Source organism: Pelmatolapia mariae, linkage group LG17 (assembly GCF_036321145.2).
Source record: "Pelmatolapia mariae isolate MD_Pm_ZW linkage group LG17, Pm_UMD_F_2, whole genome shotgun sequence".
Taxonomy (NCBI): domain Eukaryota; kingdom Metazoa; phylum Chordata; class Actinopteri; order Cichliformes; family Cichlidae; genus Pelmatolapia; species Pelmatolapia mariae.
Genome location: NC_086242.1, coordinates 34,147,987 through 34,173,970, shown reverse-complemented (window position 1 = coordinate 34,173,970; position 25,984 = coordinate 34,147,987). Strand labels below are relative to the sequence as shown.

The window sequence follows — 25,984 nt, the reverse complement described above, 5'->3', positions numbered from 1 at the left end:
CAACTGTTTGCATGTCCTCCTTCCATGTACATCCATGAATCTTCTCTGTGATGCCCTTTTCTTTAACTCCTGCCTGGCAAATCAATCTTCTGCACACCCCCAAATCATCTCAGCCTTGCCTCTCTAACGTCCTTATAATGTATTAATTTCTTATCCTGTCCATCCTGCTCACTCCGGGTAAAAATTTTAACATCTTCATCATTGCCACTGCCTCCAATCATTACATCACTGCAGGGTCCCACAACCATCTTGTAAACCTTCCTTTTTTTTTCTCTTGCTGCTATCCTTCTTTTTGCATATCACCCAACACTCATCTCCACTGGCTTCACCTCTCTTGTGCACTCTGTTCCTTTGAATGGTCAACCTCAGTTATTTAATCTTATCCACCTTCACTTACACCCAGTGTTGGGACTAACGCGTTATTAAGTAACGCGTTACAGTAACTACGTTATTATTGTGGTAACGAGCACGGTAACTAGTTATTATGCCAAAACCAGGAACGCGTTACTCGTTACTGGGATTTAGATAGGCTCGTTATTCGTTACTTCGTGTGGTGGCTATCGCGGAGCTTCCACAGATTCAGTAACATTAGCAAGTGGTGGAAGCAGCAGGTGGATGAAGGAAAAGGGAGGCAAGAGGAGAGACCCGAAGCGGCCGCCGGTCCGCGTGTCAGGTGAACTGAACTTCAGGTAAGAAGTTATGACCTGCAGTCTATCGGAGTCAGATATAAACCAAGTTTAGTTTATTTTCGGTATGCTCACATTTTCGTACTGCGTGCTAGCTAGCATGAAGGAGTTTCTATACAGCTGGGTGGGTGCTATGTTACTGATGTTGAACTTTATTTTGTTCATAAGGTTAATTATTAGAGTTACCAACCGTCCCCTAAAAAACAGAATCGTCTGGTATTCAGAGAAAATATTACGCGTTTCGTACTGAGGTGAAAAGCAACACAGTTTGTCCCGGACTTCAGCTACAATGAAAAAGACACAAAGCTGGAGCTGCACAGCTGCCTCTTCTTCTCTCATTCTCTCCCGTTTCTACTTCAATCATGAAACTGATCAATGATCAGCTGATCGGCTTTTCTCTCTTGTTTATTTATCGCCCACTTTGCGCCAGAAAGAGGAAACCAGCGGATGCTGTGCTAAACAACAGCAGCACGTTTAAGCTTGATTAGCTGTTGTTAGAATTTATTTAATATTAATTTCTAGTATCAGCTGAGGTTTGCTGGAGCCACAGCTGTAAAGCTGCTGGTCATGATATCAGTTTGGTTATCTGGTGAGAGGGAAACATGAAGATGAAACCAGGAGATGTCCTTACTGAATCATCAGAGCTGAACAGGTGATGGAGAAACAGGTTTACCTTTTAGGTGACATGAATGAGTTGAAGGGAAGTTATGAGCTGTTTCTGAGAGACAAATAACACCAGCATCCTTTTCTAAGTAGCTGACAGCTGGTAACTGTGCAGGGGCGGGTCTAGCAAAGTTTTGCCAGGGGGCCAGGTAGGGCATTAACAGGGAAAGGGGGGGACAAGGAAATACTTTTCTTTATTATTCTCATTTAAAATGTCTCGCTTTTAAAAAAATAATTATCTGAGTCTTACAACAAACAATTGATAGATTGATACATATATACCATCAGAACAGTGTACATCACTGTCACAACAGTGTTTGTTTTCATTCAAAGGCTTTATGATTTTTCCTATAATGGTGGGCCGGTCTCTAGTCAAAATGCCCAGGACGATTTTTTTGTCTCAGTCCAGCCCTGTATGCAGCTCATCTGCAGTCTGGTGTTACCTACATCTTCCTATTCAGAAGGCAGAATTTCCAAGTTCTGAGTACAATCAAAAGCACCACGACTGCAGTTTTTGTGTTGGATGTAAAAAGCAGGCTAGAATCATGGCGGCGGTCAACAACGGTCCAGGCGTGGGATTTCTCTCGTGGAAATGTGCACATTATTTTTTCCTTTCTATTGGTAGGTGGCACAGTGCACTTGTGGCAAGTAAGCAAGCTAGAAGACTGGCAGTCTTGCTGGGTATCCAGTTACGGAAGCAACACATTAACAAGAGAATTCTGAGTAAAACCAAAGTTACTTTCCCTAGTAACTAGTTACTTTGAAAGTAAAGTAAACGAGTAACTTGAAGTAACTGAGTTACTTTTTTAGAGAAGTAACTAGTAATGTAACTAAGTTACTAATTTAAAGTAACTTACCCAACACTGCTTACACCACATCATGCATTTTCACTGTTACACCTGTCTCCTTCTCATTCACTACATTTCACAAGTAAATACTTTATGTATTTACTCTGCTTCTACTTGTACTTTTGCCCCATTACGTGCTCTTGTAGTAACTTAGATTTTTGTTTCATTAGAGACCAGCCAGAGTTTTTCGGGAAAAAAACACACTGTTGAATATCAAACCAGTGTTTTGATTGGCCCTTTAAAGGTGTGTCTCAGCTAAATGACCATTTTGGGGAATAATTAGTTAAAAGTCTACCTTATTATTTAAAAAAAAAGTGTGTGTGTGTGTGTGTGTGTGTGTGTGTGGAGGGGGGGGGGCACAGCTTTAGCTAGCTAGTTAGTTAGTTGTAGCTAGTTCCATCTGCTCTAATTGCTAGAGCACAGCAGTTACAAGTAATGAATGGTGAGTTTGAATACTTTAATATATTTCCCAGTCTTCCTTTTTTATATAAATCTTTGCTCATTCACTTAACCTATAAGAGGCTTTAAACGCATGGCTTGTAATAGACTAATTTTACAGTGTTGTATTGGTTCTTAGATGGAGAATCTAAATGCGTCTTCCATAGTTGTAAGCGGATAAGAAAGTGGATGAGTGAAAGCTGGGTTTTACTTTTGCATAGTCACTTACATTACTGACATTCCTTGGCATTTTTGCATCGAAGATATTAAATGCAGTTAATAAATACATCAGTTCATTGTTTAATTTTACTTGAGTTTTTTTTTTCTTTCTGTATCATCATCATCAAGTCGTTTAAGCTAAATCTGAGGCTGGAAGTAACCCACAATGCTCAGAAAGTGTGAATAACAGTTTAATTTATGTTTATCGCCGCTCAAGGACTTGTGTCGTCATCTCCAGTGAAAGGTCTCACAGCCAATCAGCTGCCGGCTTTTACCGCCAGCCACTGCGTCGTTTTCGGGAAGGGGACGTTTCTTGTCAGGAAGGGTTAGAGCTAGAGTCGAGGAAGGCTTTTTTCTCCTCCGCTAAAAAATACGGTATACTAACGGGGGAAAACTGTGGAATTAACTTCGCACCGCTTTTCTTCGGGATATTTATACTTTTTTGGGACGTTTTGGAATTAATATACAACATCTGATACTCACGAAGCTTTTAGAGAAAGCGCACCGACTTGGTCGACGCGTCTAATGTACAAAACGAAACGGAAGTAACTTGCCAGCTGTCTGGCCAAGCTTGGTAGGTGAGTAAATAACCGTTTATTAAATATTTCCGTCGAACACAGAGCACGTCTTCTGGTCTGTTAAACACATCCTGTCGTTTATCATCATTCTCCGATGCTGCCAAGAGTAAAGATGTTGGCGTTGGGCTTTTCTTTGGCCATCTAAGTTAACTTACTAGCTAGCATGCTCACGTTAACCAACGTCAATGCACTTGATAGGAATGGCACCACCTCCATTGTCTCTGTCACAATACAGGAAGATGGGTTAAACTATAATTATATTATTTAAACAATACAGAAGTACGGTGAAGGATGAGTAGGCTTAAGGAAAGCGAGGACGAATTATTAGCATATGTATTACACAATTTATGTAATCCGATTTACCGTAATATACAAAAAGAGTCTGGTTATGTTCCATTAAACATTTAACATGTCAAGGAAAATCGTGGATTAGATTGACATGGATACTCTGTGTTTAGGATTGTTATAAAGGATTTGGTAATAATGGTTAATCTCAGGATTTGTATCTGACAAAGTGGACCCAGAGGTGACAAACACAGAAAAGGCAGAATTACATAAAATGATTGGCTTCGGCATTTTTATGAATTGTATTCATTAGAAGAGAACAAACACATGTGGGATTAATTTTGTATCCTCCACATGAAATTAGTACACTACAGTCGACTGATCAGTTTATTGGCTTTAAAAATCAAATCTATACGTTTAAAAAAACGTTTCTTTTCTTTTTTCTTTATAGCAAAATGACAAAGCCACTAGTTTCATCTTTTCAAATGTGATTATTTCTGTTTTCTTGTTTGTGATTTATTCTACTGCCGTTGTTTTTTTGTTGTTGTTTTTTTCATTGTTGTAAACAAGACATTTAGCTTGGATTCTGGGAACTCGTGATGGGTCTTTCCCACGATTTTTGCGTTTTGTATAACCCACACAGTAGACCAGACAATTAACTGACGCAGAAGCCTTTGGTCCAGTGACAGTAAGTGAAAATAAACGCCTGTTTCAGGCTGGAAATGTCACATTAAGTAAAATAAAGCCAAGCAGTGAAAGGTAAGTGGCTTTGAGGCTGACAGAGGTGGGCACATGTTTTTTTTTGATCCACAGCACACAGGAAAAACACATAAGCAAAGAGGCAGAAAAAGGTTTCCGACGTTATCACGACTTCCTAAAATTTCATGTTGAACATTAATTAGAATATAGTTCCTAGAGCTTTTCCCCAGCTGTACTTTTGGTCGAAAATGTATTGATCTGATTGAACAAGCGGCAGATTTATCTACAATGATAACCAAAAATGATTAATAGATTAGTGTAATTCAAAAAGATTATTGATGACATTTTTTAATGTGCATACATATGGAAACGTGATCACAGTTGAACTTTACTTTGATATCGTTGATCTTGGTATGCCCACCTTTTGGTATTCACCCTGATATTTGACATCAAAGAGCGCACGTTTTGATGACTTTTTCTCCTGATAGCTAAGTGGCACGTTTGATGGTAATGCTTGACCATATTTGAGTTTCTCTGTATTGTTATTTAAGTGAGACACTTATGTAACACATTATTGATACCTAATTAAAAATTGTTACAAAATGGTCCTTCTTTTTTTTTCTTTTTGTTTTAAGTTTACTTTCACTCATTACCTACTTCTTTTCTGTTTTAAAGTCTTATTATTAGTTTCTTCTGAAATCTTAAGTGCAGGTACTGTATGGTAAAGATTTAATTCTATTAATTCCATACTGATAAATGTTTAAAAAATGTGGTCTGGAATGTATTTTTTTTCACCTTCTAAACTACATAACATAGGATTCAAAAATAATAACTAACCTATAATAAAAACAAAGTCTGTATCCCTTGCCATCCAATCACTTCGTCATGCTTCCATAAGTTAACAGAAAATAAAACAGAGCCAGGTTAATGAACAGTCTATGAAAATACTTTTACCTTTTGACTCATTGTGTTGTGGCTTAGACACAAGTCATATGATTATGACAAAAGTAACGGATTGAATGTGAATCATCTGAAACAGAAAGTAAAATTTAAGTCTTTCGTAGAATTGGGCACCACTTAAATGATCTTTTAATTGCTTGACTTTCCTTAGACCCTTATAATGAATTAATACTGCTGTCAGAACCCAGTACTTCTTGGTCTTACAGCATTAATAATTAAACTGTAATTGAGCTATAGCTAAAACGTCTGGCCAAGTTGTTGATCAGTAGACCAATTATTTGATAACTGATTAATCATTTGAGCTGATTATAAACCCATAATGAAATGGGTGAGGAGCTAAAAAGGATTTTTTTTACTGACAGGATAAACGTAGGGGATCCCCAAAATAAGATGGATATTATTATCATTATTTTGAACTATGAAGCAAAGCTACTTTGTAGAGCCAACTGTAAACTGCAAATGAGCTGAATAGGTTCCCTTTAAAAAAAACTTGTCTTGGGCACTGAATGTACTTGACATTTGAATAGAATTCAACTGAAGCAGAAAAAAAAAGAAAGAAAAGGTAATGAGATGGTGAGAGAAACCACATCATCCGGTGGGGTGTGAGGCCCAGACTAGGGAAGGCAATTGTGTGGCCTGTGTACTCAGTCACAGGTAGGGCCATTTGACTTCCTTTAGTTTGATTCTGATATAATAGGTTGGTTCCAGCAGTCTACTGGCAAGCACTGGTTTACAAAATTTGTCCCATGAAGGACTTTGGATTTTGGTCTTTGCAAACACTGACAATGTAGGCTATGTTCTTATTTGCATGTGTAGCACTGGAGTTCCATCTGATAATCCAAGTAACATTTTAATTGCACTCCATAAAACTCATAAACACCTGTGCTTGCTTGAATGCAGCTATAGTACATGTATGCAACAGCAGGATGTCATAGGGGGAAAAAAGCTCTTTTTTTCCATTTTCACTTTCTTGATATTCACATGAATTTGTTCCCATGGTGCTTTTAATCCATATTTAAATCCATTTTAAATCGGACAGTCTTAGTTTTCAGTAGTTAGGGAAAAGTGACCAGTGATTTCATTTATTGTGGATTCATTGTGGATGGTTAATGCATGAACTGTAAGTTATACAGTAATGTAAAGTGTGCATTTAGCGCCCTACGCTGCCTAAGTGGTCCACAAAGCATTTCAAATGTGATTACGTTTATAGGAACGTAAGTAAAAACATGCATAGCCTGTATAATAGTCTGTATTATGTTGACCTGTGTGGACATATCACAGACATAAGGATGTCGGTGGGAAATGTGTGTTTCGTTATACAACATAATGCAGACAAATATACTTGGGGAAATCAGGAAACGTTTCATCCCATAGTTTGTCCAACTCTGTTGTTCGTAATACTTTGAGCACAGGTAGCAAAGTATGCATCACATGCTGAGCATGTCTTGACGTTAAGTTTTCTAACAAATATCTTAACTACATTGCCTCATCATTTTCCGCATCCAACAGAACTCGTCGATAGCTGATACAACGTGACTTCTTACACTTCTCCAATAGAATAAGAACCCAAATTGCAGTTAGAGGAGTCCTGTCAAGCAGTTTGCAGATATATTGCTAGTGGTTTTCACACATGAATCATATCAGGGCATTGCTCAAAGTTTTCCTTTCTCAGTGTAGTGAACAATATAGTTTCCTTTAAATGTGTTACTATTAGAAATGCTGGAAAAAAGAACTTACTTGTTTTATTGTTACACTTAGACACACGCTCACAATTGGACTTTGTATTTGGGAGTTGGGAGGTTAATGACAGTTTAATGGGATTGGGTTTGACTTTTGCATTGTCACACATAGTTCTGCTGGATAATGTTGAGAAAGGTTAGGGCTACAGTGCTTGTGTCAAGTATGACTCCTGTCTGCAGAACATCACAGGGGAACATTAACGACAAGGCTGGTGGTGACTAATACATCCACTGTTGCAGCTTTAAGGCAACACATTCTGTCTTTTTTTTTCTATGAAAAATGTGGGCACAAGTAGAGGCATTCTTTGTTCTGACTTTTGTGAAGACTTTTAATTTTACCTACACCTCAGAAAATTCAGCTTTCACTGTCAGACAATCGTAACATCATAAACTCTTCCAAGGTCTTGTTTGTTTGGTGAAAAAAAAATGCTTCAGACATAATGTAGACGTGAAGTTACCGAGGGAACCAGCTCTTAACAATTTGTTTTTTCAACTGCTGTGGTAAGTAGTGGCGTAATCATTGCAAAAGTCTCATCGAACTGGTGTCACAAGTTTGCTGCCACGTCATTTGTGTTTGCTTTATGATAAACTTCATGATAAACTGTGTTTATCATTAGGATAAACTTTGTTTGTTATAAAATGTATTTCTCACGAATACATTTTATGCATTTTTACATTTTGATATGAAACAAAAAAGGGATAGTGACTTTCTAAAGTACTGATGATAACTGAAGTGCTCAGAGGAACACTGCCTGAGTAACAAAAAAAAGAATGAGTCATTGAAAATCTCTTCTTAAGAAATTCAGCTGTAACAGTGATGAAAAGTGATGAGAAATGATAAGTGCTAGATGAAAGCTGGTGTAGGGAAACAAGCTTAATGTGAGGGATATGGCATTGAGTGGAATTATTAAACACCACCACCAATAATAATAACAGTAATATATACGGAAATTAGCTTGATAGGGATATATAGCGTTAGGAGTTCAGCGTTATGAAGTGTAGCCATAGAACGATTAATAAATGGAAGTTTTTCTCTTTTAACTAGCTAAAAGAAACTTTAGAAGGGAAATTTTCTCTAAATAGAGGCTACAAAGAGACTGAGACGTAAATAGGTAAACAAACGCAATTACCTATGTTAAATATTTATTTTTAATGCTACAATAAAAAAAACAAAGAAATATGATTAACGAATGACTCTGAAACCAGAGCATGCAGGGTAAAATGTGCAGCATAGTTGATAAATGCAGCAATACAGTAAATTTTTAATTGTATCAATACAGAAAACTGAGTTAAAGAGAACAAGGCTAGTTATGGTACTGGTGTGTGCCTAAGCTGGGTGCTGAGTTGTGGTGAGGTGGGATTGCTGGAGTGTCAGCTTCTTGCAGGATGTTGATAGCTCTTGGTAAACAAAAAAACTCAAAGTTGCTCAAGCTCATCATGGCGCCAGTATACGTGAAGTATTGGCAGCAAATTCCAGAAACCAAATATTATTATGTGTTTTGCTCCTGATGACCTCTTTGTTCTTAATTTGTCGAGTGAGGCTTAATTCAGTCTTTAAGGTTAAATTCAAGTTTGTTTGTCTTTTTTCCAATAATTGTTGCTCCCGTGCCTGGGCTTTTATGCAATATTTTATTTAGAAGTGTGTTGTATTCCATGCTGAATAATAGTTAATTGTTTTGTTATTTGTGTATGTTGGGAGCAGAAGTTCTTGTGGTGAAAAACTGAGAATCAGAATACTTTAATAATCACTGAGGAAATTGTGTAGACAAACACTCTAAGTACCAAGTAAAGGACAAAGAAATAAATAAGAAAAAAGTTCAAGTAAAGAGAAAAAACAGGAGCAACTGAAACAGGCTGCATGCTGGTTGACGTATGCGCACTGGACTTAAGCAATTCATGGTTAAAGCCCTTCCCCACTTGCTGTACAGGAATCTGCTAGAAAGTGCTGTGATTTCAAATCTCGTGGCTCTCTGGGGTCTTAAAACACACACTCTCTTGGTTTGTTGGTCTGCTTCTGTAGTAAGAGTGAGAAAGTTGTCCCGTTTGAAGGTGTAAAGAACATGTCATAGTAATGGTTCTCCTGGACTCTGCCAACATTAAATAATCTATATAGCACGTAGACCATGCTGTTCAAAAAAAGAATTGGTGAAAATGTGACACTTTACATTTTAAATCCTAAACCTAACCTGTTCTGTTCAACACATCTTACTATGATAGGCATGATTTCAACAAGGTGCTAGAAAAATTCCTCAGAGTTGTTTGTTCTTATTGACATGATTGCAACACTCCGCTATTGCAGAACAGTTGATTGCAAATCTTCCGTTCCACCACATCCCAAAAATGCTCTATTGGGTTGAGACCTACTAGTAGCTGTGAATGGCATTTGTGTACAGTGATCTCATTTTCATGTTTGGGAAATCTAAATGAAATGCGTACATGGTGGTATATACAGGGATGGACAGCAACAATACTCAGGTAGACTGTGGTATTTGAACAACGGTCAGTTGGTAATAATGACCCCTAAGTGCACTAAGAAAATATCCCCCACACCACCACTAGCAGCAGCAGCAGCAGCCTGAATCTTTGGTTTAAGGCAGAATGGAAGGTTTTCCAAATAATGACCCAACCATCTGGAAGTTGCAGGACAAATAAAGGCTCATAAGACCAGACAGCATTTTTCCAATTTCCTATCGTCCAAGTTTGGTGAGCCCTTGTGAATTGTAGCCTCAGTTTCATGTTCTTGGCTTACAGGAGTGGTGCCCATTATGGTCTTCTGCTGCTTTAGCCTGTCAGCTTCAAGGTTTCACATGTTGCTCTTCAGAGTATGCTCTTCTACATACCTTGGTTGTAACATTTTAGTTACCGTTGCCTTCCCATCAATTCAAAGCATTCTGGCCAATCAACACTGACAACTACAAGACACTTCTGCAGAACTGCCACTCAATGGATATTTTTTCTGTAAACCATAGACATGGTTCTGTAGAATATAAGTAATTGTCAGCCCAGCCTATGTGACACCAACATCCATGCCACTTAAATCACCTTTTCTCCATCATATTCTGATGCTCACTTTGAACTTGAGCGGCTTGTCTTGACCGGCTGACTTTAAGGCCAGGTTGTTGTTGCGTTCAATAACGTTATATAATTACTTATGCTGTAATGGGAATGACTGTTAAGTAACTGCAAAGTTAGTTCTTGTGGTGCTCTCAAGCTTATAATGGTTTTATTTAGTAATTAGTTTAAGATAGTGAACTTCCTTTAGGGCACCACAACTAAGTAGAAAGAACTAAAGTTTGAAAACAAATAGTTATGTCTATAACTTCTGTTCCCTGAAGGAGAGGAACGAGGTACAACACATAAGTATGGTATATCACGCCCTCGCGTGTCCTGGCTGAAGAAACCTTTATTCACGCCTTTAAGGCAGATGACGTGTGATGACACGTGCACGGCCCCGCCTGCACATATAACCGCTGTCATCACCGTCATCCCTCAGTTCGATAGCCGCTCTTCACCGAGCCAAACTGCTCAGTGGGGCCACCATGTGTTGTACCTCGTTCCTCTCCTTCAGGGAACAGAAGTTATAGACATAACTATTTGTTCCCTTTCAGTCAATTCACTCGGTACAACACATAAGTATGGGACATATATACACGCCCCGCAGAGCAGCCACCAAACCGGAATCGGGCCACCACTTCCTTAGTGAGTGGTAGACCCAGCAGAAAGGACAGTATGAGCCACCGAAGGGGCTGTAACGTCCAACCGATAAAACTGCACAAAAGTGTGCGGTGATGCCCAACTAGCTGCCGCACAAATATCAGCTACAGGCACCCCTTTAAAAAGAGCCCATGAGGTTGCCATCCCCCTGGTGGAATGAGCTCTCACCCCGTGGGGCAAAGCAAGACCTCTGGTGCCGTATGCCAGTGAGATAGCTTCTATAATCCAGTGGGACAGCCTCTGTTTGGACAGAGATCTACCTCTATTCGGATTGGCGAAGCAGACAAACAGCTGGTCACATAAACGCACATTCCGAGTGCGCTCAATGTAGGTGCATAGCACACGCACTGGACACAGAGAATGCATCCTCCTCTGCTCCTCAGATGCAAAAGGAGGGGAGCAAAAGCTCAGCAACTCAAACTCCATTGAGCTATAAGATGCAGGCATGATCTTGGGAAAATAGGCAGCATTTGGACGCAATACGACCTTGTGGGCATCAGGAGAGAACTGTGTGCAGGAGGGATGCACAGACAGCGCATGAAGGTCACCCACTCGCTTTGCCGAACCGAGTGGGGCTACGGGGCTACAAAGGGCCTCCAGCACCAAAGACAAGTCCCAAGCAGGGACACCGGACTTAAGCACGGGCCTCAGCCGGCGAACTCCTTTCAGAAAACGTATGGCGAGGGGATGTGCACCTAGTATCACCCCGTCAAAGCCAATATGACAAGCAGATATAGCTGCTAAATAAACCTTAATTGTCGCTATCACACTAGGTGGCAGACCCCTAGCAATCAAGTTTAACCTCTCAGCAGGTAAGCATGAAGGCGCCACAGATCTGGGCGCGGATGAAACACTTCTCCTCCCGCCTGAGAGAGGAGATCCCTGCGGAGAGGAAGCTGCCAAGGACTCGCTGCTAGCAGGCTGATTATCTCTGCATACCATGACCTTGTGGGCCACCAAGGGGCCACTAGAATCAGAGAGAGTGAATGCCGACGCACTCGCTCTAGAACTGGAGATATCATTTCCACTGGGGGAAATGCATACAGGAGCACGTCTGGCCATTGGTGCGCTAGCGCGTCCAAGCCCAAGGGTGCATCATGGTCGACCATGGAGAAGAACAGGGGGCAGTGAGTATTTACACTGGAAGCAAAAAGATCTATTTGTGCCTTGCCAAACAGATCCCAAATCTGAGCCACTATTAAAGGGTGTAACCTCCATTCTCTCACCAGAGGACCCCCCCTGGAGAGAAGGTCCGGCCCCAGGTTCAGGTGGCCCGGGACATGGGTGGCTCTTAGAGACAGAAAATGAACACTGCACCATAACAGCAGAGAGCGAGACAGCTTCAACAGGGGAAGAGAGCGTGTTCCTCCCTGCCTGTTTATGTAAGACACCACTGTTGAATTGTCCGTCCTGACTAAGACATGCTGGCCCTTCAGGACTGGACGGAAATGCTTTAGAGCTAAGAACACTGCTAACAGCTCTAAGTGGTTGATGGCGCTGGGCTGCGGACCAGATCCCTCTCACCGATGCACCCTCGCACAGCGCTCCCCACCCTCTTAGGGAAGCATCTGTGGACACCACCTTGCGAAACAACACCCTCCCAATCCGAGAGCCCTGATGCAGCAGCCTGGGCTCCCTCCAAGGACGGAGAGCTATCATGCAAGACGCGGTTACCGGCAGCCTCCTCCGGAGGTGACGCGATGCACACAAACGGTGAGAGAGAGTCCAGCGTCGAAACGCTCTCATTTTTAACAGTCCAAGTGGCACTACGGCGATCATAGATGCCATCATGCCCAACAAGCTTAATATCGTCTGGAAACGCAGTCTGCGTCCCAGCTGAAACTGAGCGAGGCAGCGAAGAAACGCGGCCACTCTGTGCTCCGACAAACGTGCGCGGCTGGAAAGCGAGCATATTTCCAAACCGAGGAAAGAAATCTGCTGACTCGGGATTAGCGAGCTCTTTTGAAAGTTCACAGAGAACCCCAGTGTCTGAATGTGTGACAGCACCAGTGACAGCTGTGCCTCCGCTTGCTCTCTGGAGCAAGCTACGAGAGCCCAGTCGTCTAGGTAGGTAGGCTAAGATGCGGATGCCTCTCTCTCTGAGGGGCGCTAGCGCTGCCTCGGCACATTTCGTAAAGGTGCGAGGAGCGAGCGACAGCCCGAACGGCAGCACTAGGTATTCGTAGGCTACGCCCTCGAATGCAAACCTCAGAAACTGCCTGTGTTTCAGGTGTATAGCCACATGAAAATAAGCATCTGTTAGATCGATTGTTGCAAACCAATCTCCAGGGCCGACTGCATTCAAGAGCTGTCTGAGTGTTAGCATCTTGAACCTGTACGTTCGTAGATACGTGTTCAAGACCCACAGGTCGAGGATGGGACGAAGCCCTCCCCCTTTTTTCGGAACAACAAAATAGCGGCTGTACCAACCTTTGTCTGCCTCCGAAGCGGGGACCACTCGTATTGCTCTTTTCTGCAATAGCGCCTTTATTTCCTCTCTGAGTATCATGGCCGCCTCGGTGTTGACAGTCGTGTTTACGACTCTTTGGAAACGAGGCGGCTTGACCCGGAACTGCAACCGGTAACCCATGGCAACGGTTCGCAGCACCCACGGAGAGGGGGCGCAAGCGCGCCACTGAAGAAAGTGAGCAGCCAGCCGGCTGACCTGCAGCACCGTCGGCGGGGCGTTGTCTCCCCCCAGTGTGTCTGCATGGGACTGCATCACCTGCCTGACCTGGCTCATTCTGCCTGCAGGCTGAGCATTTGTGATTGTTTGAGAATAAACAACACTCTTTATTGATTGTAACATGGAAACATGTACATTCATACATTTTGTTGGAGGCACCTTTTCTGGGGCACAACAATGAAAAACAGCGGGAACACTCGATGTGGTCACCTGAACATTTAACACACCTGAATAGGGAGTTACCTGAGGCATTTTGTTTGCAGGGGTTTTGTGCTTGGGAGACAGTGTTAGGAAAGTGCAGCGCCTTCTGGGGCTGACAACCTGAACAGAACTTAAGCGGCACCTCTTGTGCGGCAACAGAGGGGTAAAAACAGCGTCTCCCTGCTGCTGGACCCCTTCTCCACTCGAAACCACAGCTAGGAGGGCTGAGGCTTCTTCCTCCTGGGCCCGCCGGGGGCCCGAGGGTGGGCCTTTGCTCCAGGCCGACTGGGGTGGAGCTCGGGCCGGAGGATGTGCTCTCGCTGGCGGCACACCTACTTCAGCAGTGGGCGCCGGTCTCTTGCCAGTCGGCAGAGGAACAGCGGGCCTGTGAGAGCTAGCTGTGGGCTTGGGTTTCGGCTGACGTCTGGGGATGATGTCGCGCAGAGCTTCCGTCTGCTTCTTCCTCAGATCGAATCTAGCCTGAAGGGCTTCAAGTGAATGTCCGAATAACCCAGCCGCAGACACTGGTGCGTCCAGATATACAGCTCTGTCCCTATCCGGGACGTCAGAGAGGGTCAGCCACAGGTGCCGCTACTGTCGAAGCCATCCCTCTGCCCAGGGAGAGCGCTGCACAGCGAGACGCACGGAGGATGTAATCTGTGGCGACTCTGACCTCGTTAAGAAGAGGTGCCAGCGGGCTGTCATCAGGAACCAGCGATCCGAGCTCCGCCAGGCACATTGCCTGGTACGTCTGGAGCATGGTGACGGAGCTCATGGCGCGAGCAGTGCCGGCCTGAGCCCGATAAATCTTCTCCAACTGCGAAGCAGAGAATCTGCAGTGCCTGGACGGCAGAGTTGCGGGGCCGCCGACACCACGGTTATGGGACGGGGCCAGATAAGCAGCCAGAGACGGCTCCATAGGGGGTGGGTTAGCTAAGCCAGCCCCCTCGGCGCCGTCCAATTCCATGTACTGTCCATAGCCGGGCACAGTGACGCGGGTAGACAGAGGTTTGTCCCATGATGCTGTTAGCTCGCAGACAAAGTCTGGGAACATGGGAAGGCAGTTTTTGGCCGTTGCGGGCTCCGGTGGGAGGAAAAAACCCGCGAACCGCGACGGCTTCTGAGCTTGGGAGGAGAGGGCCAGTCCACCTGCAGCTTCTCAGCAGCACGGCGAAACAGGGAGAAAAGAGAGGCACCATCGTGGCCGACCGGCGCAGCAGCGGCGGCACATTGGCCCGACAATGAGCTCTCCTGCTCATCCTCCGACAAACCATGGATGTCCAGGCCGATGTCCAGCACGTCATCGTCTTCCTGGGGAGCGCTGGCGGGCTTCAACCCAGGCTGAAGCCCGTCAGCGCTCCTGCATGGTTCCGGCTCGTCATCGGCTAACCCGTCAACATATTCCATGTGGTCAGCCCAGCTAATTGCGGGGACATCGACCGGAAAATCCTCGTCTTCGGAGTCGGACGAAGCCGGGGCTCCAGACTCGGAAAGGAGAGGGTCATGCCGTACGACAGCCGAGCGTCCCAGCACTTTTTCCACAAACGTCACCCGTCTTTCCAGGGTCGAGCGCCGGAGCTGGCAACAAAACGCACAGGCTTCGGGCTCTGTCAACGCTCTCCTAGCGTGGACGATCCCCAGGCAGACAGGGCAGGCATCGTGCTGGTCGCTGTCATGCAAAGAGAAACCGCATCCCTGAGGACAGGGGCGAACAGAAGATTTCTGCTTTGCTCGCTTTGGTTTGGAGTCCATTCCAAAACGCGAAGTGAAACGCTGCACAGGAAAACTTGAAATTAGCGCTCCGCGGGCAGCCTACACACCAACTGCGCGGTGGAGGCTAACACCAACAGGGGCAGTTAAGCTAAGTTCAAGTCGGCAGACAACGGAGCTAACTAGCTGCTGCTAGTTAGCCCAACTCAGCAGAGGTGTTCTCAGCGAGGTGAAGAGCGTAAGAACTGAGGGATGACGGTGATGACAGCGGTTATATGTGCAGGCGGGGCCGTGCGCGTGTCATCACACGTCATCGCCTTAAAGGCGTGAATAAAGGTTTCTTCAGCCAGGACACGCGAGGGCGTGATATCCCATACTTATGTGTTGTACCGAGTGAATCGACTGAAAGGGAACCTGTGACCATTAGTAGAATATTGAATATAATTGAAGTTTTCAATGAGTTATCATGTGACTATGGTCACAATGTTATAGCATTAGAGCTGCCAGAGAACAAAAAATGTCTATTAAAATATGTACAGAGTAACACATTACAAGATAACTAAAAATATTAATTAGATTAAATGTTATAGTTTGTGCCCTATATCTGCCCTGACAGTGGCAGAGGATGCAAAATATCTGTTCCTCAACTAGAAACAGGAAATAATCATTAGGAACCTGTGGTACATGAAGCTTGTATGAGTTGCCTGTTCTTCATTCTGTCAGCACAGTAAATTTTCACAGTTTTGCTCTCCACAGACCAAAATTTAAGGAATTTCCAAATGTGATTCTAACATTCCCACTTCCTACCCCTACCCCCTTTTTTCTGTTTTTTTTTTAAATTTTTTATTTCACTTCTCTAGGGTCTGAATGCCAACTTTGTACGTGATGGAGTTGGGCAGGCAACTCTGTTTGAAGATGAGGAAACCTAGGAAACCCCAGACTTCTTCCTCACCTGCTTCCATTAAAGGCCTGGAAATCCACTTTTACAGACCCGACATTGACCCACTGAAATACCCAAAAGGCCACTACACTGCCGAGAACCTCTGCGTGGACGCTGCCAAGAAATGCTGTAAGTGGCTGACTTGTTTACAGAATTGTCATTTGCCAGTTCTTTGATTTAATCTCTTCCTGTTGCAGTAATTAAGAGTGTATTTTCCTTTTTTTTCTGTAACTGAATATAGTATATAGTAAAATGGGAGATCCAGATTGAAAAGACAAAAGCATAGAGTTATTAATAATGATTAGCTTTAATCTTATACCTATTGGGCGTGCAATCTTACATATGCTGACTGTCAATTTTTAAATTTTGTCAAAATCAGAAAAGTATATTAAGCAATAGTACACTTATTTTTATCTCTGTTTAAAAATAGATTGTATTCCACGTCTCTTAAGCACTCTCATTGCCTTTACATGTATGCACATTTATTTCTCTAAATAAACAATAATACTGCTAGCTACCTAGCTTCCATTGTCACAATGGTGGGATTTCAAACCTGATACTGAGAACCAGGAACATACATGATACTTTATGGAACTTTGGTATTGAAAGGTACCAGAAGCTTCAGTTTTGGTGACATCCAGACAAATGTGAACAATGTATAAATGTGAGGCTGTAAGAAGGAGTAAGAAAGATATCAATATCATCATTGCAGCTTTTTACCTGCAACAACTCACTTTCACCCAAGTTTGAGGTGAAAGTAAAAACATATGAAACATACGAAATAAAAGCTGTTGTTGCTGCTGTGCAAATGTAGCTCTGTAGTGTGAAATGTCTCCCAACTGCTGTCCTTTTACTGCCAGCTTCCTCCATGCTATGTTAGCACTCTGGCTAACAGCCAGTACCCTGCTGCCGTTGCATGGTGTAGTTAACTAAATAGAACTGAATTGAATAGAAATGCTGTAGATCAGTGCATTGTCTCCAGTATCTTATCCAGCTATTCGGGATCCAACCAGTATCTGATCCAGATATCAGACTGGCACATCCCAAGTCAGAACAACAGATGGACAGAGTGGAGCCTTTTCTACGAGTCATAAAACATTTAATCTTTTGCAATGATATAGTGGGATCATTGCTGTGTATGTGTCTGCTTAGAAGCAGATTGTATTCCACATCTCTTAAACACTCTCCTTAAACAGGCTGTAATCCCCTCTTCCAATGTCATTATTCTAATAGCCTGACTATTGATTCCCCCCCCCCCCCCCCCCCCCCCCCCGCTCTCCTGTCTCTCAGCTATCTCTCCCTTGTGCCATAACCTATTTGCCCTGTACGATGAGCTCACTGGCACTTGGTATCCCCCAAACTACGAGTTCGAGGTCACAGATGAAACCAGTATCAAGTTCCACTATCGTATGAGGTAAGAATGATGTCACGGCAGCAAATGACCGCTCTGGAGTAGGGATGGGTACCGATATCCGGTTCTGACATAAACGGTAGTAACCAGACTGAAAAGCAGCGCACATTTCGGTGCTTTATTTCTGTGCTTTTTTTTTTCCTGAGATGTCATACACTTTGGATTCTAGCCAATCATTTTACCTTTCCAAGGATAGTAGGCGGGCCCAGGTACGTATGTTCTTTTAGAGGAGAGCTACAGATTAAAAATGCCCAAGGCGAAGCAGTCAAAAGTCTGGCTGTACTTCACAGCAAAAGATGCAAACTCAGCAGCCTGCAGTGCTTTAAGGTGATACTGTGCAAAGGAGGTAACACCTCGAATCTGATGAAACACCTGGCGACGCATAGCGTTTTTTTCAAAAGCCGAGAAATGCACCGTATTTGATAGCTTGCTACAAGACCTCACACCGAGCACATCTACTGCGGGTGTGGTAAATCTCCATTAGCGAGTTAGCGCGGATTGCCCCGTGCGTGGGGCTGGACGGTGCTTATCATTTTGCAGAAAAAAGAGACTGCTAAAAATAAAAACATAAGAGGTTTTTGGACAAAGTTTGTGTTCTCTATTCTTTAAGCACCGGTTCGAGCACCGCTTAAGCACCGGCACCGTTTCAAAAGTACCAGTTTGGCACCGGTATCGGATAAAACCTAAACGATACCCATCCCTACTCTGGAGTTGAATACTCTAATTTTCTATCATTTGTGAATTGTTTCCTGTATTGTATCAGAGGGTGTACATTTTGTGATACCAGAAGAGAATACTGCAAATAAAGTTAAACACTGCCAGGCTTTCTTTGCTTTAGTTGACTTGATAAATCTAAAACCCCAGCAGGAAGCAACGGGTTTCACATTATAAATTTTCTCTGTAAAGCAGCACAATTTGCTTCAGGCTCTGTGCATACTCACATAAAAAGGGGCATTTCATGGGTCATTCAAGTTAATTATTTTATTGCTGAAAGTGCACTCGGTGCTATTGTTTTTTGTTTTTTTTCGCTAAGGTGATGACTGCACATTAGAGCTCTGAACTGGAGACATTTAAACATTAAATATTATTGCCCCATAACCTGACAAAGAAGATATGGAAATTTTGCTTGTAGACAGATCAAAGGGAAATTAATTTTATTGACTGAACAGGTATTCTTAGCATGTGTTCTGTATTATGCATTGCAACACACGGTTTGTAATTAATTCTATGGTTCTATTAAGGTACAGCTTAACAGTTTTCACATATAAAACATATTTCCCCTATAGCAACTCGACTGTATTTAGAACATGCCGTAAATGAAAGAGTCAGCTTGTGCTTTCAGCTGATTTTAAACCGTAACTGGTCAGGGACAGGTTAATGTGGTCTTTCGCGACACATAATACTCTGACTTTAAGATCGACATAGCTTGCTAAGCTGTAATCCCTCCTAGCTAGGAACACCTAGTTGCCAGTGTTCCTAGCTAGGAGGGACTTGGTTGGGTCCCCTGACGATAACCAGCTAGGACAAGTTGCATACTGTATGATGCTCCAAGCCCGATAAAGCCTGACTCAAGAGGGATGGGCTACAAAGCGAGATTATAGCTTACATCTCGGAGCATCATGCAGTATGCAACTTGTCCTAGCTGGTTATCATCAGGGGACTCAACCAAGTCTTTATAGGCCAGACAGAATATTAGGTGCTGGAATCTGGGCATTGCAACTTAGGTAGAAATTAAAGACGGGAACCTTGACTTGCCTCCTCCTAGCTAGGAACACTGGCAATTAGGTATGGAATCTCTCCTCGCTTGTTGGGATAGAGCAGGGGTTCAAACTGTATTAAACCAACCATGTCCCAAAAACCCAAAGACACTATTAAGACTAAGTTATTTTGTTTCACTTTTGTTTAGCACAAGCTAAGAATCCCAACTTCTGAATAGGGCAGAATTGCTTCCTTATATGGTTTTTTTGTGTACTTGTAAGCCATTCTGTGTGTTCTGATTTAAAACAAAAACTTGTCAGCATCAGACATTTTTTCATAAATGCGAGTGCTCTTTAAGTAAGATGATAGGATAAGATATTTCACAATAATAAAATAGAATAAAAATGTCTGGACCAAATGATCTATTTGTAATTGATTGGAGAGTTTGGTAATACAGCTTTAGTTTTTGCAGCGAGAATTTGTTGTTACTGTGTCATGTTTTGAACCCCAAATTGAAATGAAACATTTGTTAGACCTTATTTAAAAACAGACAAAGGAAAGCCAACACAGGACTCAGCCAAAGGTCAAGGTTAGTGAGGGAGTTGTTTTGCTGCTCATAAAATAATATAATCTTACAACAGCTATAAAAGGAACTAAAAATAGGAACAGAAAGCAGTTTGTTCTACCGTTTCGCGTGACAATGGCAAAGTATTGCACCAGACTTGACCCAGTGAAGAATACTTTAGTGAAGAGTTTATTTTGTCAGTTTTTTAAAACCAGTAAAATAATGCCATATTTGTATTTGACTCTACTACCCCACTGTACAACTTGAGTAGCATGTCATGCAAAGAGGAAAAAAAACCACTACTGTGGTGTCAATTACACTTCCTCTTTATCTGTGCTCTGTTTAGACAATAGCTAGTAGAGGGAAAATCTAGTGTGCATAGAGCCTAACTGTGGTGCATAGTTTGTGTATGATCTTCTTGTATCAAATTGCAGCCACCTAAAAAAAGTGAGTTATTATGATCATATCATGATATGAACATGGTCTAAACAAAGCACAAGCAAAGTCTAAACAAAGCACACACAAAGATAAAAATACCATCAGGATAGATTTACCGGTATATAAGGTCAGAAAGTGGCAAAACAGAGCATAGATACAGATATTTTTTAAAAAGTTGTAATATTAGAGAATATCGGATGGCATATTTGACAGTATTAATATATCAGGTTTTATTAAATTCATGACCTTTTATTGAGCCTTCATTATTTGTTTTATTACTTTTTACTCTTTTTTTCATTCATTTTTCAGTGTTGCTTTGATTTAGGTTACTACTTTATTGTGCATTGCCCTTTGTCTATTGTTGTTCTTTGGAGGATGTAGACAGATACATGTTGTACACGTATTTCCTCTGAAAAGCACAGGCTAGCTTTAAAATTGCTTCGTTTCAGAGAAAACAGGAAAACGGGTCAAAAAGTAAAAGAAAAAAACAACAACCAAAAAACCAAAACCTCAAACCTGAGATGGTGGTGTCACTGCCCAGCACTGAAATGCTAACTGGAAAGTCAAATGGAGATGACAGATTAAAAGAGTAACAGAGTAAAAGTCAGCACGGACAGTTTTACATTTCAATCACTCATCATCAATAATGTGATGCAGACCCACATAAAAAGAAAAACGAAGAAACCAAAGCCATAAATTCCCTCATGTATGCTGTGCTGTTAACCAGTACTCTATCTCTCTGCTGGCAGGTTTTATTTCAGAAACTGGCATAGCTCCATTGAAGGAGAGCCGTATGTCTGGAGGCACTGCATCAGTAAACTCAAAGGAAACAGCCCACAGAAAATACCAGAGGGAACACCGTTACTGGATGCTGACTCCTTGACTTACCTGTTTACTCAGGTTTGTGCTTGCAAGGTTTAGTTTAGACCCTGAATTATTATACTGGTTTTTGTATACACAAGCTTTTACCCATTCATTGTTGCATGTATCAAGAATATATTATCTCAGATCACAGAAAGATCCACTTTGACTCGACTTAACACATTTGAAAGTTTTTGGTGTATTATTTTCTTCTTAATTTTACTTTAAAATCCCATGAAAACACATTATCAATGAAAGCTCATTTTAAAACAACATCAGCTAGTACTCATGTTTTTTTTACAGTGTGTACGATCAGTTTTTCCATAGAGTTCTGTTATGATCACATGTGTTTGCTGTCTGTCTGATTATCTGCTAAGGATAAATGTATATTTGTTGCACAGAGCCAAAATGACTTTCAGACTGGCGTAGTTCCACTCAGGAGCCCTCAGTCAGAGGCAGAGCAACATGAGATAGAAAACGAGTGTTTGGGCATGGCTGTGCTTGCAATCACTCACTACGCCATGAACGAGAAAATGCCTCTGTCCACTGCTTCCCATGAAATCAGGTAACACACAGCTTTTTGATTATTGCCAAAAAAAACGACACCTACTACTAAAATACAGAGAGTAGCACAGTGTTTTATTGTATTGACAAAAATGTTTATGCATTCTGTCTTGATCCCCTCCTCTCCCCATTTCCCAGCTACAAACGTTTCATCCCAGATTCGCTGAACCGCAACATTAAGCAGCGTAACATTCTGACACGGATCCGCATCAACAACGTGTTCAAGAAATTCCTCACTGAATTCAACAGTCGCACAGTAAAGGACAGCAACATCACGACATACGACCTGAAGATCAAGTACCTGGCCACATTGGAGGGCCTGGTCAGCAGCATGGGCAGTGAGGTTTTTGAGCCTTCTTCACTTAGTGTAATTCAGGAGGGAGACTTCTGCAATGGAAGTTACTACGGTAAGTAACTGGAGTGGTGAGAAGGTGCTAATCGTGATTTTAGTTTCCCAGGGAGTGTTCCAGATTTGTGACATACAACAGCTCAGGTTGTTATTTGAGATGTAAAAAAAAGCACGCCGGCATTTTATTTTTTGACTTCCAGCATGACCAAATTTTTCAGAAGATTTTGAGTGACGAAAGATTCAAACAGTTGCTGAATTAATCCCTGTTAGAGTTTGAGACCAGTCAGGGAATAGTACATATAATGAGGAAAACTCTAATTGCTACTCTACCACAAAACTGAGATAACCGCTTGTCTTTACTGTCCTCTGACAGTAGTTTAATTAGCTGCATTGATCTATAGTTGGCAGTGGTTTGGTATGTTTACATGTAGGGTACCTGTGGTGTCCCACTAGCAGATCTGCAAGAGAGAGAAAAAAAAAGGTTTGCACCTTGTTGACATCCAAATATACCCAAGACACAGTGAGAAGTTTTGCAATGGCTAAAAAACAAAAGTGAAAGAGGATGTTTACACATTGTAACATTAACCCACTTATTACTTAGTAGACCACACCCCGTACTTTTCTAAATAACGTGTGAAGATTACAAATACTATAGGGCTGATTACTGAAAGTAATCTGGGGATCTGAGTTTGTTTGTTTGTTTGTTTTTCCCTTTCAAACATAAAGTCACCATGGTTAATAACAGATTATTTTGTAAACAATCTTTGTGTAAAATGTTATGTTTCTATGCAACTACTACAATATATGTTTGCTATGTTTACCTGTTTCCAGGATATTATAATCAGAGTCTAGGACACGCTCAGAGTCAGAACATGGAGGCAAGCCGTGACATGCAGGTCCTGGTTACCGGCACCACTGGTATTTCCTGGAGGAAGAAACCCGCTACAGTGAGTAAAAACCTCAAGGGCCTTTAGTTTCACAATGGTAAATTGAGTAGCAAACAAGTAGCAGACAGATCTCTAACCTGTTATTTAAGAATCCCAGAGACGGCACACCCATTTAATCTGGCCTTAATTTATAAACAAATGAGGAAAACATCGGTAACTTACTGTTGGGTGTTAACAAGTTCATACAAGCTTCAGTAAGTTAGGAAATGTGTGCAAAATTGATAAATGTAATCAGTGGCTTTAATAGAAATATTAAATGTTAAACATTGTAATATTTAAAGTATTTTAGTAAAACATTTTAACATTTTATTTTAACATTGCTTAATCACTCGATACATCTCTGATGCACTGAGATCTGTTACAGAATGTCATTGAGACTTTGAAAAGGTGATGCAGCATTTTCAGACTGGCTAAGAAAAATTCATATTCGTGGTTAATTTGGTGATTTGTTTATGAACACTGCTATGTTTGCTTTGTAAACAGTCGTCTGTGGCCTGTAGAGAAAAAGGAAAGTCAAAGAAGAACAAACATGATGCAAAACAGAAGACTGACAAAAAGAAAGATGCAAACGAAGGCTGGGTGGTCTTCTGTGACTTCCATGAGATCACACATACTGTCATCAAAGAGGCAATGGTCACCATCTATAAACAGGACAACAAGAAGATGGTGAGACTAATGCGTGTGTGTGTGTGTTTTCCTTTAGTGTTTGCTCAAATGCTCACTTAAAATTTTAAAACTTTTCATTCATGAGTAAAACCAGAAATTGCAATTAAAGTGTTATTAATAATATCTTAAATAAGAATTGTATAAGGATTCATTGTTGAGAAGCCCTGTAGCTTGTTTCTTGCATTCTCTGCATTGGTTGTGTTTTTGTTTTTGTATTGTTTTGTTTCACCTGCCAAATCAAAGATGACGCCTCGCTACATTTTATTAGCCATGACAAATTATTTTATCATACTTAATTGTGAAATTAAATTAGAGTTTGTCATTCATCACTGCTCATACTACAGGGCTCGAGAGTGCTGTGGAGTGTTTGTAATAGCTGCTACTTTGATCACTTCTTCCCTTCCTGCTTTCCTTTATCACTCTTTGGATGTCTCTGCGCTTTTCAGGAGCTGCTGATGGATACAAGGGCAGAGGCTCTGTCCTTTGCAGCCCTTGTGGACGGGTACTTCAGGCTGACTGTGGATGCCCATCACTACCTGTGCAAGGAGGTGGCTCCAGCTTCAGTGGTACACAACATCACCAATGGTTGCCACGGACCCATCAGGTTTGTACTGGCAGTTTTATTTGAGGAGGATGAGAATGTGCCACATGCAGTTTTATCAAACAAATTCATCATTTGTTACATGTCATGTTACTGGACATGGTGATTAACTCACATCGCAGGCTGAAAAATGTCAAAGTAGAAGCTCCTATAAGAACCTCCATCAAATTTTTCTTATAGCTTAATATTTCTGGGATATCTTGATTGAACAGCTGTCTCAGGTCAGGTCAGTTAAATCAAATGTCTTGTTGTTTTTGTTTTTGCAGTACGGAGTACGCCGTCCAAAAGCTGCGCCAGGAGGGCAATGAGGAGGGTGCCTACATCCTGCGCTGGAGCTGTACTGAGTACCAGTACATCATCATCACTGTGGTTTGCAGTGAGGTACTATATATCTACTGATTAACTGACAAATTCACAAAACACTACTTACCTAAATTTTATTTACTAATTTTTAAATGAGAGGAGGAATTTTGGGTTGAGGGGACCACTGTAGACCTCAAATGTATTCAAGCACACACCCATCTTTGTTGGTCTCTGTTAAATTTCTACAAGCCTGTTTGCCATTCAAAAGCTTCGGAAAAAATACTTGAAAGGTGAAGAATTAGCAATTGTTAAATTTTGGCGTTCTTTTCCATAGTTTGCCGTTTTTCCTTTCTCTCTGCTTTCTTCTCTTTTCTCTCATTCTCATGCGGTTGCAGCAGATGGCTGTCCTCCCTGCTCCTAGTTCTGGCTGAGGTCTTCTCTTTTTAAAAGGGAGTTTTTCCCTTCCCACTGTCACCAAATGCTTGCTCATAGAGGGTCTTTTGATTGTTGATTGTTGATAAAAGAACTACTTGTTTAAAATGAAAAAATTGTTTATTGTTCATCCAGATTGACTTGAGGGAGTCTCGTCCTGTGCGCCAATACAAGAACTTCCAGATTGAGGTTACCCCCAGTTCCTTCACTCTACACGGCACAGATACATCACAATCCACTCTTAAGGAGCTGCTTGAGCACCTGGAGGGCCAGAATCTGCGTAGCGACAACCTTCAGTTCCAGTTGGTCCGCTGCTGCCCCCCACAGCCAAGAGGTAAGCTTAATGAAAAATAAACAATGGAATTCACAGTAAAGACAAGCTCGCAGCATCGCAAATTTACATTATTATTTTCAAGACAAGAATAATATCACAAACACACGAATAGGAAAAGGAACTCTGCATTTTACATCCATAAATTGACTATTTTTAATACACAGTCTTACTGCATATGATAATTTTAACAGTGTTGAATTAATGACACAATAAAGTAATTTCACTGGTTCACAGCAGGTTTTTTCATACATATTGTACATGTAAAAGCATGTGGCACAGTTAAACCTATGCAGCGTGTTCTTTTTTCCATCATGGTAAAATGGTAAATGGCCTGCATTTGTATAGCGCTTTACTTAGTCCCTAAGGACCCCAAAGCGCTTCACACTACATTCAGTCATTCACCCATTCACACACATGGCAAGCTACATTGTAGCCACAGCTGCCAGACA

At 41.9% G+C, this 25,984-nt stretch overlaps 1 protein-coding gene across 4 annotated transcripts in view; it reads left to right on the top strand.

Annotated features, from left to right (window-relative positions):
- Window positions 1-586: 586 nt before the first annotated feature.
- The window catches only part of jak1 (Janus kinase 1), a 44,536-nt gene continuing 19,138 nt past the window's right edge, over window positions 587-25,984 (top strand). For 2 of the 4 annotated variants that reach the window (XM_063460644.1, XM_063460647.1), the window contains exons 1-11: window positions 3,166-3,432; window positions 16,287-16,495; window positions 17,657-17,780; window positions 21,228-21,378; window positions 21,741-21,904; window positions 22,042-22,310; window positions 23,084-23,199; window positions 23,683-23,865; window positions 24,312-24,469; window positions 24,733-24,847; window positions 25,337-25,535. In XM_063460644.1, coding sequence (XP_063316714.1) covers window positions 16,294-16,495; window positions 17,657-17,780; window positions 21,228-21,378; window positions 21,741-21,904; window positions 22,042-22,310; window positions 23,084-23,199; window positions 23,683-23,865; window positions 24,312-24,469; window positions 24,733-24,847; window positions 25,337-25,535 — 1,681 coding nt within the window. In that variant the 5' untranslated portion in view covers window positions 3,166-3,432; window positions 16,287-16,293. Of the gene's footprint in view, window positions 690-3,165; window positions 3,433-16,286; window positions 16,496-17,656; window positions 17,781-21,227; window positions 21,379-21,740; window positions 21,905-22,041; window positions 22,311-23,083; window positions 23,200-23,682; window positions 23,866-24,311; window positions 24,470-24,732; window positions 24,848-25,336; window positions 25,536-25,984 lie in introns of those variants that run through there. The other 2 variants (XM_063460646.1, XM_063460645.1) reach the window with 2 other exon arrangements.